This window comes from Myxocyprinus asiaticus, chromosome 7 (assembly GCF_019703515.2).
Source record: "Myxocyprinus asiaticus isolate MX2 ecotype Aquarium Trade chromosome 7, UBuf_Myxa_2, whole genome shotgun sequence".
Classification (NCBI taxonomy): Eukaryota; Metazoa; Chordata; class Actinopteri; order Cypriniformes; family Catostomidae; genus Myxocyprinus; species Myxocyprinus asiaticus.
The window spans coordinates 37,088,665-37,109,442 of NC_059350.1; the positions used below are offsets into that span (position 1 = coordinate 37,088,665).

At 38.0% G+C, this 20,778-nt stretch overlaps 1 protein-coding gene across 3 annotated transcripts in view; it reads left to right on the plus strand.

Annotated features, from left to right (window-relative positions):
- The first annotated feature begins 4,175 nt into the window (after positions 1-4,175).
- Positions 4,176-20,778, plus strand: part of tbc1d1 (TBC1 (tre-2/USP6, BUB2, cdc16) domain family, member 1) — a 104,394-nt gene continuing 87,791 nt past the window's right edge. For 2 of the 3 annotated variants that reach the window (XM_051701927.1, XM_051701921.1), the window contains exons 1-3: positions 4,176-4,385; positions 7,417-7,703; positions 8,518-8,751. In XM_051701927.1, coding sequence (XP_051557887.1) covers positions 7,455-7,703; positions 8,518-8,751 — 483 coding nt within the window. In that variant the 5' untranslated portion in view covers positions 4,176-4,385; positions 7,417-7,454. The remainder of the gene's footprint in view (positions 4,386-7,416; positions 7,704-8,517; positions 8,752-20,778) is intronic. The other variant, XM_051701922.1, reaches the window with a different exon arrangement.

A 20,778-nucleotide genomic window follows, 5' to 3' on the forward strand; every position in this document is an offset into this window, starting at 1 on the left:
ATGTTTTAGTGATATCTGTATATTTATTGCCTTGATTGTTATTTATTTTAAATGTGTTTTTATTTATACAATTTATACAATTTTAACTTTTCAAACAAAGTTGCGCAACCTTTCAGCACCTTTAGAGATTTACTTAAAAGAAATGGACTCTTGTATGAAATGAAACTTAGAAAATGTCATCAGAACTTTTTTTTTCTTTTCCTTTTTTATAAATTTTTAATAATTTGGCATTCCTCTAAATTGTTGGTTTAACTCTACATTTGGTCTATATTTGACCAAGTTTACCATTAGTTTAATTAGTAATTGTGTCATTTGTATTTTTTTAAAACCCACAATTTGCCTGTTATGCTATAATGTAGGCCTATATACTTTCCATTCAGTAATTAAAGGAGACTCTTGGTTATTCCACGCCGCTCTATTTATATAGATCTGCACAGTTGGCAGTGCGGTGTGTGGAGCTCACAGTGATCTGGAATTTACTTTAAGTTTGTTTTACACAAACCTGAACATACTGTAGATCAGAGCACTTGCTTTAACACTGTGTCGTAAACGAAGAGCTGCTGCGGTCAAGCGCACACACAGGACGCACGCGCTGGAATAAATCAATAACGGGACAATCTGCGGCAGGTGCAGCGCTGGATCCAGGCAAATATGGGGCAACACTTTACATTGGAGTTTGCAGTGCACACGTTTTATGTTATATAATTTCATCACAATATTTACAAGAACAGACTAGTCCACAAAATAATTACATAATAAATAGGTTGTTGACAGCTGACTTTGTATTTAGCCATAACAGCCCATGGGTGTTATACGTGCTCATGCACGTATCTTTTCACAGATTGCCATCTCGTGTACTGTATAGTGCAGGCAAGGTCTTCTATCTTATCTGTGCACATCATCAGATGTCCCTTCAAACGTCACACGAGAAGACTTCCTTAACGCGTAACCAAGCATGCATGTTCAATAACTCTACGGTCTCGTTATTGCCATTGTGATCGACTGTTTTTAGAGAAAAACCAGTCTGCAGAATGCCATCGGATTATAACCATTATTATCAAAAACGAAACGGACCGTTATTCAAGCACTTCCTTCATTGAGTTCGGTAAAGTTGGAAATATAATCACAGATTCGAACTTCCCGAATCAATAACTCATCAGCGAAACGTTGTTAAAACACAAAAGACGCCTCTTTCCAACCGTAGTAAGGTAGACAACAACCTACAACCTAATTTTCATCAAAACGAGCCGTCCTCTGAGCTGGACAAGTAAAGTTGGTCTCTACATGCAGCCGGCTGTGAGACAAGTGCGCAGGGACCGTCTACAAAGTGCAACACCGAAAAGCGATACTACAAAAATATTCAATAACTTTCCTCTTATGCAGTGTAGTGTCACCAAAATCACTTCAGACATCAGCGGTCTACTGCTGGTTATACTACAATACTTAGTTTGGAAAAAAAAATATTTGGCATAATTTTGGAATAATTTGTATTGGAAAAAATGTTCAATAACTTTCCTCTTATGCAGTGTAGTGTCACCAAAATCACTTCACACATCAGTGGTCTCCTGTTGGTTATACTACAATACTTCGTTTGGAGAAATGTGCTTTTGCATTATTTTGGGGAACTTTTATTGGAAAAACATATTCAATAACTTCACTCTTATACAGTGTAGGACCATCAAATTCAGTTCACACAACAGTGGTCTTCTGTTGGTTATACCACAACACTTAGTTAGTAAAAAAAAGGCTTTTACATAATTTGGGGGAATTTGTATTAGGAAAAATATTCAAATGTCTTCCTTTTTAATAGTCTTTATGTTTTTTTAAGATAAAGTGTAGTGGCACCAAATTTACGTCAAACACCAGGAGACCCCTGATGGTTATATGAAACCACCTAGTTTTTAAAGATTGTTTACTTAATTTTGATTAATTTGAACCAGAATCTCTTTAGCATTGAAACTATGTAAGAAGGTGTCCTATTTGCTTTCTACAAACCAGAACATTGGTTTAGGCTTCTTTCATGAATTGACATACAGACTCAAACACACAATCCATCATATATTTACTCAACTGCTTCTTTGGAAAAGGATGAAAGTTTAGTTTAGGAGCCCTTCCCAGTGGTCAGTATATTTTACAGTTTATTGGTGCATTACAGTCCCAAAATAAAAATTATTTTAGGAAATTATTTGTGAACCTCCATTTGTTTTTATGACCAATAAGTGAAAAGATATACAATCATTTTTGACAAGTGTTGTCCAGTTATCTTTGTTGTGAGGATTTCAAGTTACATTGGTATAAAGTATCGTGATTTGGTCAAACTGGTGCAACTGGACCTATGCCATTTTGTATGGTGTATTTGCAGTGGTGTAGTAGTGTATGAAGAGGTGAGCATACTGTGAATTTATGAAAGACCCATATATACACTACCGTTCAAAAGTTTAGGGTCACTTACTCATTCTTTATTTTGTAAAAAAATGTTTATTATTTTTTTCACATTTTAGAATAATAATAAAGTCATCACAACTATGGAATAATTGAAATGGAAATATGGGAATTATGTTGTGACTAAAAAAATCCAAAATAAATCAAAACTATGTAATATTTTAGCATCTTCAAAGTGGCCACACTTTGCCTAGATTTTGCAGAAATGTACTCTTGGCATTTCCTCAACCAACTTCTTGAGGTATCACCCTGGGATGCTTTTTAAACAGTATTTAAGTAGTTCCCATCTATATGCTGGGCACTTAGTGGCTCCTTTTCTTAATTATTCGGCTCAAGTCATCAATTTCAAAAAATTTTTTTTTTTTTTAAATAAAAAAATGTGCTTTGTAATTAAATAAATCAATATGTTGGTACAATTATATTTTTGTCTACAAAACTAATTTCAAACATTTAAGCATACACCTTCAGATCAAAAGATTTTTAAGATCATGAGAAACATTTCAGTCAAGTGACCCCAAACTTTTGAATGGTAGTGTACATATATTTACGTTTAGCAGGGAAATAAATTTACAGTGCAAATTATGGTTACTTCAGGGATACTTGTGCATCAGATGCTGGAAGTGTCCTGCCCCTTACTGAAATGGAAAATATTATTGATTAGCAAATATCCAATCATGTCTGAAATGAATGTTCTGATTGGTGGATCAGCTTAGTCGGACTGTCTGTCTTGCCAGTGCCATCAGTTGCACTCCCGCAGCTCAGTACGCATTTAGAGAGAATATATGTAGCTACACTTAAAATAATAATAATACAAAAAAAAAAAATATATATATATATATATATATATATATATATATATATATATATATATATATATATATATTGTGCTGCCCCCGGCAAGATGCCGCCCCGGGCGGCTGCCCATGTCGCCCATGCCTAAATCTACAATTTATATACACAATTTACTCAACGGTGCTGCGGCATCGCGTTAGTAGATTGAAAAAGTTCCGGGTCAAAAGACTACTCATTGTTCTGGCGGCCATACGTATCATAACCTATTTCAGGTGGGCATACGCAAAATCCTAAGAAAGATAGGTGGGCATACAGTGTATACCTGCATGTGCCCAAGACTACACGACTGTGAATTTGTCTTGAATAAAAATATAGTATCACAAACATCAAGAGAAGAGCCATCAAAATTAGTTCACTCATTTAATATGGACAGATGTTTATTTCAGTTGGCACAAATTTTGCAGCAGAGCATTTTTAATCCTAAAAAATTAATTCCCAAAAATTATGCAAAAGCCTTTTTTTCCTTACTAAGTTTTGTAATATAACCGACAGGAGACCATTGATGTATGAAGTGATTTTGGTGACACTGTATAAGAGTAAAGTTATTGAATATTTTTCCTAATAAAAATTCCCAAAAATTATGCAAAAGCCTTTTTTCCCTAACTAAGTGTTGTAGTATAACCAACAGGAGACCACTGATGTGTGAACTGAATTTGATGGTACTACACTGTATAAGAGTAAAGTTATTGAATATTTTTCCCAATAAAAATTCCCCAAAATTATGCAAAAGGCCATTTTCCCTTTTATAACATGACCACTGATGTGTGAAGTGATTTTGGTGAAACTACACTTTGTAAGAGTGAAGTTTTTGAATATTTTTGTAGTATCGCTTTTCGGTGTTGCACTTTGTAGACGGTCCCTGCACACTCGTCTCACAGCCGGCTGCATGTAGAGACCAACTTTACTTGTCCAGCTCAGAGGACGGCTCGTTTTGATGAAAATTAGGTTGTAGGTTGTTGTCTATCTTAATACAATTGTAAAGAGGCGTCGTTTGTGTTTTAACAACGTTCCGCTTATGAGTTATTGATCCGGGAAGTTCGAATCTGTGAATATATTTCCAACTTTACGGAACTGGTTCATTGTGCGTAAAGGTAAGCGAAAGTTAAAACTTTTAGTCTGTAAGCACAAAATTTGATTTATTGTAACACGAATAGTATTTATTATAAAATGGTAATGTTTTCAAACGAGCTTTTTCATAGCAAAAATGTTTATGCAAAGATGTCGCTGAAACAATATTATAGTATGACATTGCCTCATGTGCTTAAATTCTTTATGTTTTTTTTTTTTTTTTTTGTGGCCTGTGAGTTCAACCTTTCCTAAACTGACCTTTTCTCTTCTTTTATTTATTTATTTATTTATTTTGGCCATCGCTTGTTGTTAATGAAACTTTCTGTTGACCCTTCTGTAAATATCAGATGAATTCCTACATGCTTGGCTATTAATATCCACTTTGGCCATGCACTACTTGAGGAACCGGTGTCAGATTGTTGAAGTAGGACAATTTCTGCCAATATCACACATTCTTCAGATTAAAAATGTGACCTTCACATGATCTTGGAGGTTATTTTACAAAACTGCCACTTGATGCATGATGCTTCTAAAGCTTTCTTATTGTTGTTGAAGAGTTATAAAGTAGGGTAAAGTTCATTCAGAAGGGCGGATTACTATTATAGGCAATATTTCTACCCGAATTGAATTACTTTCTTTGGTGTTACCTAATGGCTGATACAGTCATATTAAACAATAGATGAAGCAACATGAAACACATTTTTGGTTACCCCCCCAATTCTTTTTGTTTTTTTTTACAGTGTAATCTGTGTATTTTATTACAGTGCCCTTTGTTGACAGGACATTATATATCATCTAATATAAATGAAAAAGGTTATTCAAAGGAAAATCAAGCAAAACATGTACATTCAATATTTTTTATGATTATTTTTAATATAAAAAATTATTTTTAGAATTTTCAGATCACATACATTTTCAGACTTGTAACTTGTATAGACAACACTGAAAACAAGATAAGTTGGCTCAACAAACATAACATGAAAATAAGTAGCTTTTACTCAGAAACGTACATATTTATTACATTTTTAGCTTTATTTAATTTACATTAATGTGTACAACACAAAATATAAATTATAAGGTGAACATAGAGTGATACATAAAGTTAATGAAAAATTGTGTTAAAAATCCACAAAATTAAGAATTTAAAGGTGCTGTGAGCGATTTTAGTCGTTATGGAATTTCCAAAAGCTGAGCCTTGAATTAGCCACGCCCCCTTTCAGTCCAAAGATACCAAATGAGCTTTATTGAGACCAGCACCGAGCAGAAGCGGTTGCCAAAAACAACAGCAGCAAAATAGCACCCTCAACTGACAAATGTTATGAATAACATGGCGTAAAATTGGCACTATGCCTCAATAGTTCATTGCAACCAGAGGCGGACTGGCCATCGGAAGAACCAGGACTTTTCCCGGTGGGCTGGCCGTGAAACGGGGCCGCAGTATGCTAAAGTCAGCTGCAAAATGATGAAGGGGGCAGAGAAATGGTGCCCTGATATGCCAAAGGGGACCGCAATATGCAGAAGGGGACAGCAAAACACAAACAGGTCCTCCACAGCGATAGCGACAACAGAACACAACACAGCTGCACACAAAACAGAGAACAGAACTTATTAAACATGTCTGGAGAGTTTGTAGTCGAAGAATTTATGCATTTCTATGCCCAGCCTTATTTTTAATAAGGTATATTTTCAATAGTTTTTGTCCTAACCAGTAGTGACGAGTGACGGTATATTCAATCGATCGCTTGTTTTCTATTTTCGGCCTCGCGCGGGTAACTCTGTCCACTGTTAACTGGCACACATCCAAAAACTTTCAAAAAATAAGACTGGGCAAAGAAATGCATAAATACAAACTCTTCAGACATGTTTACTAAGTTCTGTTCTCTGTTTTGTGTGCAGCTGTGTTGTGTTCTGTTGTCGCTATCGTTGTGGAGGACCTGTTTTTAGATAAACAAAGTGAGTTTTCGCTTGAACGCCCCAATGTCGCGAGGTTACTGCGTGAACTGTTGCTCTCGTACCCTATTATGAACACGCGCAGAAGATCAACGGTCAGTGTACATTTTCACTAAATAGTACATTCGATTTTGGTTTGTTTCTCACCTAAACTTATTGTATGCTTTCATAACAATCATGAGTCTCATGGAATAATTGATTAGACTTCTGAATTATTCTTTTGCCTTCTTTTGAAGCTTGAAGAGGTGGTCACAATAAACTGCCATTGTATGACATAACTGAGCGCAGTATTTTTTCACAATTTCTCCCTTTTTTGTTAAGAAAAAGAAAGAAAGTCATATAAGGTTATAACAACACAGGGGTGAGTAAACAATGATTGAATTTTCATTTTTGGGTGAACTATCCCTTTAAGTTCTACTAATTTAAACAGTCAAGTATGGAACTGAGGTTATGGGGAATACCCATAAGCCCTTGCACTTGAATAATTTAATCATGTTTGTTTGGTCAAAAGGAACTTATTGGGGCATTTAATTAGTTGTTATTAAGAATTCTAAGAGATCTCAGCTCAGCTTTTTAATATTATTGATTATTTGTGTTACATACCTTTTTAAGTAAATAAAGTTGAATGAACTGATACATTTGTGTATTTCTAATAAAGTTTTTCAAGTTATGCTGACATATTATGACCACAAGTTGAATTTACATAAATAGCATGATGCAAAAATGCAACATATATATTTTAAGTAAATCCAACACATCATTTTTTCCAGTGAATCATGATAAGTGGATTGATTAAAGGCATGTCATCCTGAAAAGTGTTCTTTGACTGTGGCCTTCTGTAAAATTTTGAGGGGCTTTCAGAGTAAGCTGTTATAAGCCCCTACAAATGGCTGAATATTGGATGAAGATGCCACTCAAAGAGCTCACCACAGGGCATTAAAAGCCATTTGGACTTACTCAGAGAAGGAGATGTGGTTTTAGTTTTTTTAATTAGAGGGTAATCAAAATGATGACTGACTTTGGTACATATGGCAACACTGCATCACCCAAAATTGCAACTACAAATTAATGTTGCTGTTTTTGTTTTCTTTTTTTGACTTTGAGGGCTCGCCTAATTCCTCAATCTTTGACAACCCAGGGACATGGAGGGCATTTGTTTCGAGGTCAAATCCAGAGATGACCCAATCAAAGCTCACCCTCTCTGTTCTCTTGCACAAACACGTCATGGATCGGAGGATAAGAGACAGAGGGAGGAAGGGGAAGAGGAGATTCAGTACAGACTAACCCTGATTGGCTCACTGGCCATCCATCCACTGACCACCATGACCATGCTCCCCTGGGTAGTGGCTGAGATACGGAGACCCCGACTGGGGGAGAAGAACTCTAAAGAGGTCAGTTGATTTGATGCTAATTAGATGTGATAATAAAAATGTATGTTATGATAGAAAACAGCATTATTAAGTCTTATTGTATACAGTATATACAATACATATGAAACAGTTGTATTATTGCGAAGTAGATTAGAATATAAAAGAGGTGATATGTGCTACTGTGATGGTATCATGGTAGTGGTATCAGATGATAATACCACTACCGTGTGCTTTTACATATACCATGGTACTGAATTATTAACATATTCATGTACCATGATATTTAAATGGAACTCAGAGGTACTTCAAAGATTACTATGGTACACTTTTTTGTTCGTGACAATGGTAGCTAATGGCTGTCAGAAAGCGTACCATTGTATTAAATTAATATTTTACCCAATAATGAAAATTCTGTGCTAATTTACACACCCTCAAATCATTTCAAACCTGTAAGACTTTCCTTCTTCGGTGGAACACAAAAGGATAGGGTAGGCACAATCACAGCCCTCAGTCACCGTTTGCTTTCATTGTGTTGTTTTCCATAAAAGGAAAGTGAATGGTGACTGAGACTGCCATTCTGTCTTACATCTCCTGTTTAGATGCATGGAAGAAAGAAAGTCATACGGGTTTGGAACACCATATGTACATGAACTATCGCTTTAAAATCACCTCTAATATAGACTGCTACAGCTACACAGTATAGTTGCTAAACTTTTAAACTGATCTAATTGAATTACTATATATATATATATATATATATATATATATATATATATATATATATATATATATAGTGTGTGTGTGTGTGTGTGTGACTGTTCCTAACTTGTTCAAGGTTCGAGATCAACCTGTGGTGCTGCAGATTTCAGCCAACTCAGTGCGCTGCATTCTAGACACTGCAGGCCCAGGAAAGACATGGGACCCACTGCAACATATGGTTCTGTTTGACCATAGGCCTCATCTTATCACTAAACTCATTCACAACAGCCAGGAGCCCAGCTATTTCGGCTGTCTGCTCAGAGAGAAGACAGCAGCATGCTATGTGTTCTGCTGTCAGGACCAGCTGCAGGTAAGGGGATATTTGGCTGCATTTCTTCTCCAAAGTAGTTGAATTTAATGGAAAGTCTACCAAAATAAAAAAATAAAAAATAAAAATTAGGGAATTATTTACTCACCTTCATGTCGTTCCAAACTTGTATGAGTTTATCTAGTCAGTTGAGCACAAAAAGTAACCAACTGTTACTTTAAGGCTACCTTTATTATGAAGGTTAATGAGGACTGGGGCTGTCAAGCTCCAAAATGACAAAAACACCATTAAAGTATCATAAAAGTGGTCTCCTGAAGCCATACAAAAGCTGTGTGAGGAACAGACCGAATTTTGAGATATTATTTACTTAAAAATTTCCCCTCCAAACTGTTGACCACTGCGACCAGATCATACCGATGCATGAACAAATCATTCAGACTGGTTCTGTGAATAGGATCAATTGATTCATTGAGAAGATTCAACTCAAAAGAGCAATTTCAGAGCATTCACGATTCAGACATTACTTCTTTTCTCATTAACCTCAATTTCTCATTGACTTAAATGTTCCCCACATAATCACTATACTATGGCTTCAGAAAACTTGGTAGATAGCACGAATCGTATGGACCACTTTACGTTAATTTTATTGTGCTTTTTTGTCATTTTAGAGCTTGATAGCCCTGGTCCTCATTCCCTTTCATTACATTGAAAAGAGTGGCCAGGATATCCTTTACAGAAAAATCATACAGGTTTGGAACAACATGAGTAAATAATGACAGAATTTTCATATTTAGGTGAACTATTCCTTTAATTAATTGAAAAAGTGCTTTTGCTGTATAAACTAAATTGAATAGGAATGGACTCCTAGCTGTGTTTAACAACTTTCATGTGAAATACAAAAAATAACTTTTTTTTAAAAAAAGCAGATGTTTGCAGCTTTAAGATTGTTGCATTTGTGGTTATCTGATAAAAACAGGAGATTGGTTCACTGAGAGTGTTTACTGTAGGTTGTTAGGTGTTATTCTCATAGTAAACATCACTTTGAAGTGAATGTCTTTTGATGAGGGAAAGCTCTGAGGTCTAAATGTCAACTCTCCCTCTATGTGCAAGTGTGCCTCTGTGAATGTGTGTGAAAGAGTTTTGTGTAAACAGCACGATGGCAATAAGAGACTTAAGCAAGGGTGTCGTGGGTGGGTGGTAGTTATTTGCTTACGAGTCCAAGTCAAAAGAGTTAGAACCTAAGTTTTGCTATTGTTGATATCTCGGTCCCTAGACATGACTTGGGTCTAGGGTTGCCACCTCTAAAGTTGAAAAATATGGAACACCCCCTCCAGTGGCAGTGGCCTTCCGGGGGTGGAGGTGAGTTGGTGGTGATGGTGGTGAGTTGGTGGTGATGGTGGTGGGGATCCGACAGTGGATTGACCTAAAAATTAAATTTTATATGGGATGCATCATTTAATCTTTAAATACAGGTTGTATTTTACGTGACCATCCCCTCTTTTACGAGATGGGTGGGAAACCCACTTGGGTTACTATTTCAATGCAAGTCTATGGGACTTTTTCACCTATTTTATGGTCCGAAAGGCAAAAATTTTACGTCGGATATCTTAGAAAAGCAGTAGATTTATAATATATTTTATGCCATAAACCAGTGAGATTTGATACTCCCTGCTACATATCTGTTCTTTGAAGTCAACATGGCAAAAAATTCAAAATCCTCAGGCTCTGGAGATATTAAAAGACACTTACGTGCTCAAGCTGGGCCCGCAGACCAGGGACTCATTTTGGACAGTGCGGCGGGAGAAATCCAGGGGCAACTGGTGAGCATGTCTGTGATGCTGACGAAAGTTGTTGCTGACTTAGAGGATCTTGCTGTAATACGTCGAACGATTACTGCGACGGAAACGAAATTCTCTGAGTTGGTTACAAGAATTGGGGACGTCGAGAGACGGATCGTTTATCTAGAGTCATCGGAGAGGGAATTAGCTGCTAATCCGCTAGCGACCAAAGTAGATTTGCTGCGCGTTTTGGAAAAACTGGAGGATTTGGAGAATCGTAGCCAGTGAAATAACGTCCGAATTGTTGGAATTCCTGAGCATGAAGAAGGCAGAGATATGGTGAAATTCCTAGACGAGCTCTTCCCGAGTCTGTTTGACATAACAGGCCATAAGCTAGAAATCGAGCGGGCTCACAGTGTTCCGGCTCGGCTGAGGGGGACAGGCCCTGATTAATTCTGGCCAAATTTCTGAGATCATCCAATAAAGATCTCGTGTTGCGCGAGGCAAGGAGCAAAGGAGAGCATTCTCTGGAAGAACCACAACATTTTCTTGTTCCCAGATTTTGCGAATTCGACAAGAGAGCAACGTTATCGATTCAAGGAATGCAAGAAACTCTTACATCAACGGAAGATCGCTTTTGCTCTGATGTTTCCGGCCAGGTTGAGAGTGGGTGCTAGGGATGGCCGCAAAATACTTACATGCCCACAACAAGCCTTGTCTTTCATAGAGACAATGGGGTGAGTAAACCATTTGGTGACTTTCATATGGCCCCCAGGTGAACTGCCTCGCTGTACGTACACTTGACTGTCTGAGGAAGCTGGGCGCCATTTTTGTTTCTTTTTGTGTTGGTTCCGCATAGCGGCTGGAGTATGTTTTGTGTAGTAACACTCCTTCAAGAAACTCTTGCATCGATGGAGGATCGCTTTTGCACTGATGTTCATGGCCAAATTGAGAATAGATACGAAGGATGGCTGAAAATATTTACATGCCCACAACAAGCGATGTCTTTCATAAAATCAATGGCCTGAGGAAGTCATGATGTGTTTCTCACGTGGCCCCCCGAGTGAACTTGTCTCGCTCAATATACAGTGCATCCGGAAAGTATTCACAGCGCTTCACTTTTTCCACATTTGTTATGTTACAGCCTTATTCCAAAATGGATTAAATTCATTATTTTCCTCAAAATTCTACAAACAATACCCCATAATGACAAAAGTGAAAGAAGTTTGTTTGAAATCTTAGGAAATTTATGAAAAATAAAAAACGAAAAAAATCACATGTACATAAGTATTCACAGCCTTTGCCATGACACTCAAAATTGAGCTCAGGTGCATCCTGTTTCCACTGATCATCCTTGAGATGTTTCTCCAACTTGATTGGAGTCCACCTGTGGTAAATTCAGTTGATTGGACATGATTTGGAAAGGCACACACCTGTCTATATAAGGTCTCACAGTTAACAGTGCATGTCAGAGCACAAACCAAGCCATGAAGTCCAAGGAATTGTCTGTAGACCTCCGAGACAGGATTGTATTGGGGCACAGATCTGGGGAAGGGCACAGAAAACTTTCTGCAGCATTGAAGGTCCCAATGAGCAAAGTGGCCTCCATCATCCGTAAATGGATGAAGTTTGGAACCACCAGGACTCTTCCTAGAGCTGGCCGCCCAGCCAAACTGAGCAATCGGGGGAGAAGGGCCTCAGTCAGGGAGGTGACCAAGAACCCGATGGTCACTCTGACAGAGCTCCAGCATTTCTCTGTGGAGAAAGGAGAACCTTCCAGAAGAACAACCATCTCTGCAGCACTCCACCAATCAGGCCTGTATGGTAGAGTGGCCAGATGGAAGCTACTCCTCAGTAAAAGGCACATGACAGCCCGCCTGGAGTTTGCCAAAAGGCCAAGATAACAAAGGAGTGGCTCCGGGACAACTCTGTGAATGTCCTTGAGTGGCCCAGCCAGAGCCCAGACTTGAACCCGATTGAACATCTCTGGAGAGATCTGAAAATGGCTGTGCACCGACGCTCCCCATCCAACCTGATGGAGCTTGAGAGGTCCTGCAAAGAAGAATGGGAGAAACTGCCCAAAAATAGGTGTGCCAAGCTTGTAGCATCAAGCTCAAAATGACTTGAGGCTGTAATTGGTGCCAAAGGTGCTTCAACAAAGTATTGAGCAAAGGCTGTGAATACTTATGTACATGTGATTTTTTTTCCCCCAGTTTTTTATTTGTAATAAATTTGCAAAGATTTCAAACAAACTTCTTTCATGTTGTCATTATGGAGTATTGTTTGTAGAATTTTGAAGAAAATAATGAATTTAATCCATTTTGGAATAAGGCTTTAACATAACAAAATGTGAAAAAAGTGAAGCGTTGTGAATACTTTCCGGTTGCACTGTACTCTTGACTGTCTGAGGAAGCTGGGCGCCATTTTCGTTTCTTTTTGTGCTGGTTCCGCCTAGTGGCTGGAGTTTGTTTTGTGGAATAACACTCTTTCGGGACAGTTGTGGATGAATCTGCATGTTCTTTGTGTTTATGCCTCCTATTGGATGGAGTTTGTTTTGTGGAGTATTTTTTGCAGGAAATTGGAATGATTACGTCATCTGCTGCACTCATGAAACAGCTGGCTCACTGAACATTCGTTTGACTATCCGAGGAATCTGAATGGCTTTATTTAGTTAATTAATTTATTTATTGTGTGCTGGTCCCGCTAGCAGCTGGAATTTGTTTTGTGGAGGAACACACCTTTGAGACAGTTTTGTGACTGAATATACATGTTCTTTGTGTTTATTCCGCCTATTGGCTGGAGTTTGTTTTATATATTATTTTCTGTTATGTAATTCTGTCTCACAAAATTTGTATAGATGCACCATACTTTTTGTAGCGGGGACTCTCATAGGCATACATGGACTTTTTGAGTTTAGAGGGATGGACGGCGGTTGGCGCTGTCGTGCACGGGGTTAATGCGCATGTTTTTCTTTTTTCTGTTTTTTTTTTTTTTGGTTCGGGGGGAAGTTCGGGGTTTGACTGTGGCACTAATGTTGGAATGTGGTCTTTATAATGTTATTTTTGACACACAATCAATTTTTTCTAATATGTCAAAATGTCAAATGTTAATATGAGTGGATTATCTCTCTCCACGTGGAATGTGAATGGGTTGGGGCACCCCATAAAAAGAAGGAAGGTTATTTCTTTTCTTAAACGTAAGAAATATTATATAGGGTTTCTTCAAGAAACACATCTTTCCCCGCAGGAAGCTGAAATATTTGGGAAGATATGGGGTGGACATGTTTTCTTTAGTGTTGGCTCAAGTAAGAGCAGGGGAGTCATTACATTGATAAATAAGCATCTACAATTCAAATGTCTCAAACTGATTAAAGATAAATTAGGAAGAGTCATTATTGTTTTAGCAGAAATTCAGGGGCAAAGGTTGATTTTGGCTAATATTTACGCACCTAACGCTGATGATCAGGGATTTTTTTTAGATCTTTAAGGGATGTTGCAAGCTGCTGGCACCCCTCATGATATAATATTGGGAGGAGACTTTAATCTTTTGATGGACTCAGTCCTTGATCATAGTGAAGCAAAAGTGTGCAAGCCCCCTAGAGCAACATTGACACTTCACAGGATGTGTAAAAATCTTGGTCTTACAGATATTTGGAGACTTTTGAATCCATCTGGTAGGGACTATATATTTTTTTCATCAGTCCATAAGATTTATTGTAGAATAGATTTTTTTTATATATCTAAATCCCTAATTTCTTATGTCGTTGATTGCTCAGTTGGAAAATCTTAGTTTCAGATCACGCCCTGGTGAGTTTAGAGGTGTTACCACGTATGGAGAAAAAGAAATCATATAGTTGGCGCTTTAATGTATCCCTTTTGCAAAATCCTGATTTCCAACAAATGTTAAAGGCTGAAATCAATGTTTATATGGAGACCAACTGGTCCTCAGTATCCTCTGTGGGCATGGCTTGGGAGGCACTTAAGGCGGTTCTTAGGGGTCGGATCATACAGTCAATCATACAAATCCAAAGCACGAGAACTCCTGGAGTTGGAAGAGAATATTAAAAATACCGAGACAGAACTGAAGTGCCGATGTCATCTGATGGCCTCAGAGAATTGACCCGACTGAAATACAGATATAATACTGTTTTGTCGTGGAAGGTGGAGTTTTGGTTATTTAGGGCAAGACAGTCATATTTTGAGTCAGGGGACAAAGCAGGGAAACCTCTGGCTAAATATATAAAGCAGAGAGAGTCTTTTTCTACCATTCCCTCAATGAAATCGGCTGGTAGTGAAATTTTTACCTCGGCCACTGATATTAATAATGCTTTTAAAGAATTCTATTTTGATCTTTATAGTTCCATGTCTTAGTCTACTGATGAAGATATTAGAAACTTTGTGGAACCATTAGATCTCCCTAAACTGATGACGGAGCAAAAAAATTCTCTTGATTCTGAAATAACCTTGGAGGAACTTGACAAGGTAATTAAGGCCTTGCCTACAGGCAAGGCTCCGGGGCCAGATGGCTTTGCCGCAGAATTTTTTAGATCTTATGCTACAGAACTGGCTCCACTTTTGTTAGAAGTTTATACGGAATCACTAAAGAATGGAAAGCTTCCACCAACCATGACACAAGCCCAGATCAGTCTGATTCTTAAAAAGGACAAAGATCCAAGTGAGTGTAAGAGTTACTGTCCAATTTCCCTGATCCAGCTAGACGTTAAAATGTTGTCAAAAATTTTGGCTAACCGATTAAGTAAAGTTATGACATCTCTTAAACATACAGATCAGGTGGGGTTCATTTGGGACCGCAGCTCTTCTGATAACATTAGGTGTTTCATCAATATTATGTGGTCAGTGGTGAATGACCAGACTCCGGTCACAGCCATCTCACTTGATGCCGAAAAGGCATTTGATATGGTAGAATGGGATTATCTTTTTAAGATTTTGGAAATATACGGGTTCGGGAATACTTTTATTGGATGGATTAAGTTACTTTATAGACACCTGGTAGCGGCAGTACAAACAAATGGATTAATTTCAGATTATTTCACTCTGGATAGGAGCACCTGGCAGGGTTGCTCTCTTTCCCCATTATTGTTCTGTCTTGCCCTGGAACCATTTTCAGCCGTGATAAGAAGGGAAGATGATTTTCCAGGGGTGGTGGCGGGAGGTGTGGCGCATAAGCTTTTGCTTTATGGAGATGATATTTTATTATTCGTCTCCGACCCCACTAGATCTATGCTTTGCCTCCACAGAATTATTAATTCCTTTTCTAAGTTCTCAGGGTGCAGAGTTAATTGGTCTAAATCCGAAGCTTTGGCTCTTATAGCATACTGCCCAGTAATGGCTTTCCAGCCGGGTGCCTTCCAGTGGCTCAAACAGGGCATTAAGTATTTGGGCATTTTATTCCCAGCAAATTTGTCTGATTTAGTTAATTTTGATTCCCTAATAAAAAAGTTTTCAAGCGATGTGGGCAGGTGGGCTTCATTACATTTATCTATGATTGGGAAGGTTAATGTTATTAAAATGAATTGTTTTCCAGAATTCAACTACCTGTTACAGTCTCTCCCTGTAGATGTCCCCCTCTCTTATTTCAAGCAATTTGATAGCATAGCGAAGTCCTTCATTTGGAATGGTAAGCGTCCCAGATTACATTTCAATAAGTTACATAGGCCGATTGACAAAGGTGGGCTAGGCCTACCCAAGATTTTGTTTTATTATTAAGCATTCGGTCTCAGACATTTGGCTCATTGGTCACTTCCACCTGAGAGAGCCCCTCCCTGGTTTGATATTGAACAAGAAGTTCTTGCCCCTATTTCGCCATTGCAGAGCCCCTCTATCAAACTAATCGGAGAAGTTACACCCCGTTATTTCACATTTGCACTTGGTATGGACAAAAGTGTCCAGAGTGTTTAACTCAGACATTTATTTAAATGTTGCTTCGAGCATATGGCAGAACCCAAAATTACGTATTAATGAGTCCTCTTTCTGCTGGTCAGAGTGGATTGTGAGGAGGGTTACCACACTCGGTGACCTGTATGAGAATGGGGTGTTTAGATCTTTTGAAAATTTGGTTCAACATTTTGGGATCCCCAAATCTCAGTTTTATAGGTATTTACAACTAGCATACACCTCCCTAAAGCGGCAGATACTCTGGGAGTGGTGATTACTGCTTATGGAAAAGGTCATGAGGCTTCAGTGAATTACTCCCTGCTAATTCAGAGTCTGGGGGACGGAACTTCTATCAAGAGATTATGGGAGAAAGATTTCAACTTGGTATTGGAGGAGGGAGTGTGGACTAGGATTCTTAAAAACATGAAGTCTGCATCTAGAGATGCAAGGGTGCGTCTTACACAATTCAAGGTTTTACATAGATTTTATTGGACCCCCTCTAGATTGTATAGGCTTGGTCTTAAAGACACACCCACCTGCTGGCGATGCCAGTCGGGAGGATGGAGACATGGCCCATGTTTTTTGGTGGTGTATTGAGATCCAGAAATTCTGGTTGAAGGTTCAGAATTTTGTGTGTGACGTGGTGGGAACTCAGGTTTCGTTTTGCCCCAGACCTTGTGTTTTGGGCAATGGGGCAGTCATCGATGTTGGGAATAGTCATACAGAGAATTGGCTTCTGACCTGTGTGATGATCGCCAGGCAGATTATTTTGAGGGGTTGGAGGTCAGCTGGTGCGCCCCCATTTTCAGAGTGGTGCATGGAGATGGGGAGGGTGGCGGCTTTTGAAGAGGTGTCATTGGGAAGACTGGGTAACTTTGATTTGTTTGTCGGGAAATGGGGCAGTTATTTGGAGTTTCTGGAGGGCTCTCCTGGTGGGGCGTGGAGAGAATAGTGTAGATTTGGTTGAGTATGTTTATTTTATATATATATATATATATATATTGTTTGTGTGTTTGTTTGCTCTTTTTTTTTCTGTATATCTACTCATGTGTGACCACGGGTGCAGGGTTGGGGATTGGGAGGGGGAGGGGTAGTTGTGGGGTTTAAATGTTGTTTGTATATATTATATATATATATATATATATATATATATATATATATATATATATATATATATATATATGTTTTTGCTTTTCTTTATTATTGTAAGATTTAATAAAAAAAGAAAAAAGAAAAAAAAAGAAAATCAGTAGTATTTCTCAACAAGCTGCACGATTTGAGGTAACATTTCATTTCCATAGCAAAAATGAATGAATTACGCACTTAAGTTTAAAGGAATAGTTCACCTAAAAATCTCTCATCATTTACTCTCCTTCATGGCGTCTTAAACTCGTATAATTTTCTATTTTCTGCGGAACACAATAAGATATTTTGATGGCGATATGGTGTTCTTATATCCATACAATGCAAGTCAGTGGGGATCAACACTTTAAAGTTTCAAAAAGGACATTAAGCAGCATAAAGGTAATCCATACAACTGGATTACCTTTCATCGAAATGTAACTCCTTGTTCAGTATAAACCTTGACATCTTCATGCTTCACGCATACGCAAAGCATTGACCCCATTGACAAAAATACCTCATACATCTATGAAAAAATCTTCGTTTGTGCTCCATGGAAGAAAGAAAGTCATACGAGTTTGAGATGGCATAAAGGTGAGTAAATGATGAGAGAATTATCATTTTCTGCTAACTATTTCTTTAATGCCTATACATTTAATGCATTAGCAAACTTATGAAGGTAAATTAAGAAAGGCAAACACATGCTGTTTAATGGAAATAAGTAGAGACTAAATGAAAAGAGGAACAGAGAGAAAAGAAAGTATCACCCTACCCCTCCTTTCTTAAAAAAAAAAAATTTGAGTCATAAAGCAGTGCCTGCATGTACACACAGTACATGTATAAGAGAGACTCTAAACAATGGTTTTGATGTGATTTATTGTATGGTGATATAATGGGGCGAAAGCGGTAAACCATGGTGGTTTATTTCAGTACACCCTGCATATTCATTAATATAGAATTTTAGGTTATGACAGATTGTGAAGCTTCTTCATCAACTTGCATTCAGGCAGGATGTCATAGCATAAGTAACCATTTCCTGTTTCAGTGAGTCAGCCACATTGTGTTTTTTTGTCATGGTAAATAGACAGAGAGATAGAAAGAGAGATAGACAGGAGTTGGGGGGAAATATGCTAAAAATGTATGATTTGTCTCCTATGTTACTCTCTTCTGACCACCTGTCACCCATGTGCTCTCACACACACTTTCCAAAATCTGTGTGTGTGCACACGCATGTGTCTGAATTACTGAGATTCAGATCATGGTGGCGTTCCCTCAATTGCACACAGCCCTGTGTTCTTCTTTTAGACTGCAAAACAACAACTGAATGACCTTCTCTGTGCTCTACTCACCTAACCCATAAATTATCATGACATGTTTTCCACCTGCTTTTATGTTAGCTTTTCACCAGCCAATTTGGGCTAACATAATTTCACTTACTGCATCTTTTCACGTGGGTGACACTACAGCTGTGCTTTGGCTTAACAGCGAAGCCTATCCCAAATAACTTTTCATTCTTTCATGTTGAATGGTAAGGTCTCTGTAATATTAGGCTGACAGCTATGGAAATAACGTCACATTAAAGCTATGGCAACAACAGTTGTTATGGTAAATGCACTTAGTGCCAAGATACTGGATTAAAAAGTAGTATATGTAGTTACAGGTAAAGTAATGTTCCTTGTTTCTTATACCACAGAAAGTAATTTCAACTCTTCTATAAACAAACAAAATCTGACTGCATTGTAGTGTTCAAAGGAAGTCTAAGGCATGGCATTTTTGAGGGTTTAGAAGCAAAAACTCAAGCTCATATTTTTGTCAAAGCAATTAGTTATTTATTTAATTCTTCTGTAGAAAAATGTGTTTTATTGGGTGGAGTTTGCTCCATGTAAACAATCCCTAACTGGTATCCCTGCGTATAATGTGGAAGTTTACCAGATGGTTTTCTGGCTTTACATGGTCATGACGGGTTGAAATATTGGATTATAATGTTACACAACTACTGTAATAAGTGATTTTATCTAGTCTCTTGTTAACCAATATAATGTTAACACATATAAGTCTTGGGATTTGTGGATATTTATTATTGTGCAGTGTCTTGCCCCATAGACTTTATGATAAGGTGTGTGTGTGTACGTAAGTGAGAGAGTGTGTGTGTGTGTGTGTGTGTGTGTGTGTGTGTGTGAGAGAGAGAGAGAGAGAGAGAGAGAGAGAGAGAGATTTAGCTCAAATGATCACTGAAGATTTACAGTTGTTAAGTACAGTTGTGGCCAAAAATATTGGCACCCTTGGTAAATATGAACAAAGAAGGCTGTGAAGGCCCTAGAAATTCTTGTGAGTAAAATATATCTGTATATTCCCATTGATAATTTAAATTTTTTAGTACACCTTGGCGACTAGGAACGTGAAATTGTTCCGCAATGACTTCTTGTTTCACAGGGGTATAAATATGAGGTAACACACTAGCCAAATTCCCTTAGTCATCCATCACAATGGTTAAGACCAAAGAATAAAGTTATGATGTGCAGCAAAAGTTGTTGAGCTTCACAAAATGGGAAGTGGCTATAAGAAAATAGCTAAAGCATTGAAATATCCATTTCCACTATCATGGCAATAATTTAGAAGTTCCAATCAACTGGAGATGTTAAGAATAGGCCTGGAAGAGGACGTGTGTCAGTATTGTTTCCACACATGGTGAAGAGGATGGTTTGAGTGGCCAAAAATTCTACAAGGATCACAGCTGTAGAATTGCAGAAATTAGACTTCAACTACATCACCACAAGTTGTTATGGGGGGTTTTAAGAAAAAGCCTCTGCTCTCATTCAACAACAAACTCAAGCATCTTCAGTTTGCCAGACACTACTGGAACTTCAAATGGGACCGGGTTCTATGGCCAGATGAAACAAAAATATAATGGATTTTCAAAGTTGTGGGGCTGTTTTTATGAAAGAGGTCCTGGACATCTTGTTCGGATACATGGCATCATGGACTCTATCAAATACCAACAGATAAAAAATCTAGACTGCCTCTGCCAGAAAGCTTAAAATGGGCCGTGGTTGGATCTTCCAGCAGGACAATGATCCAAAACAAATAAAATCAAAATCAATACAAAAATGGTTCACTGACTACAAAATCAAGGTTCTGCCATGGCCATCTCAGTCCCCTGACCTGAACCCCATAGAAAACCTGTGGGGTGAACTGAAGAGGAGAGTCCACCAGTGTGGACCTCAGACTTTGAAGGATCTGGAGAGATTTTGTATGGAGGAATGGTTTCAGATCAC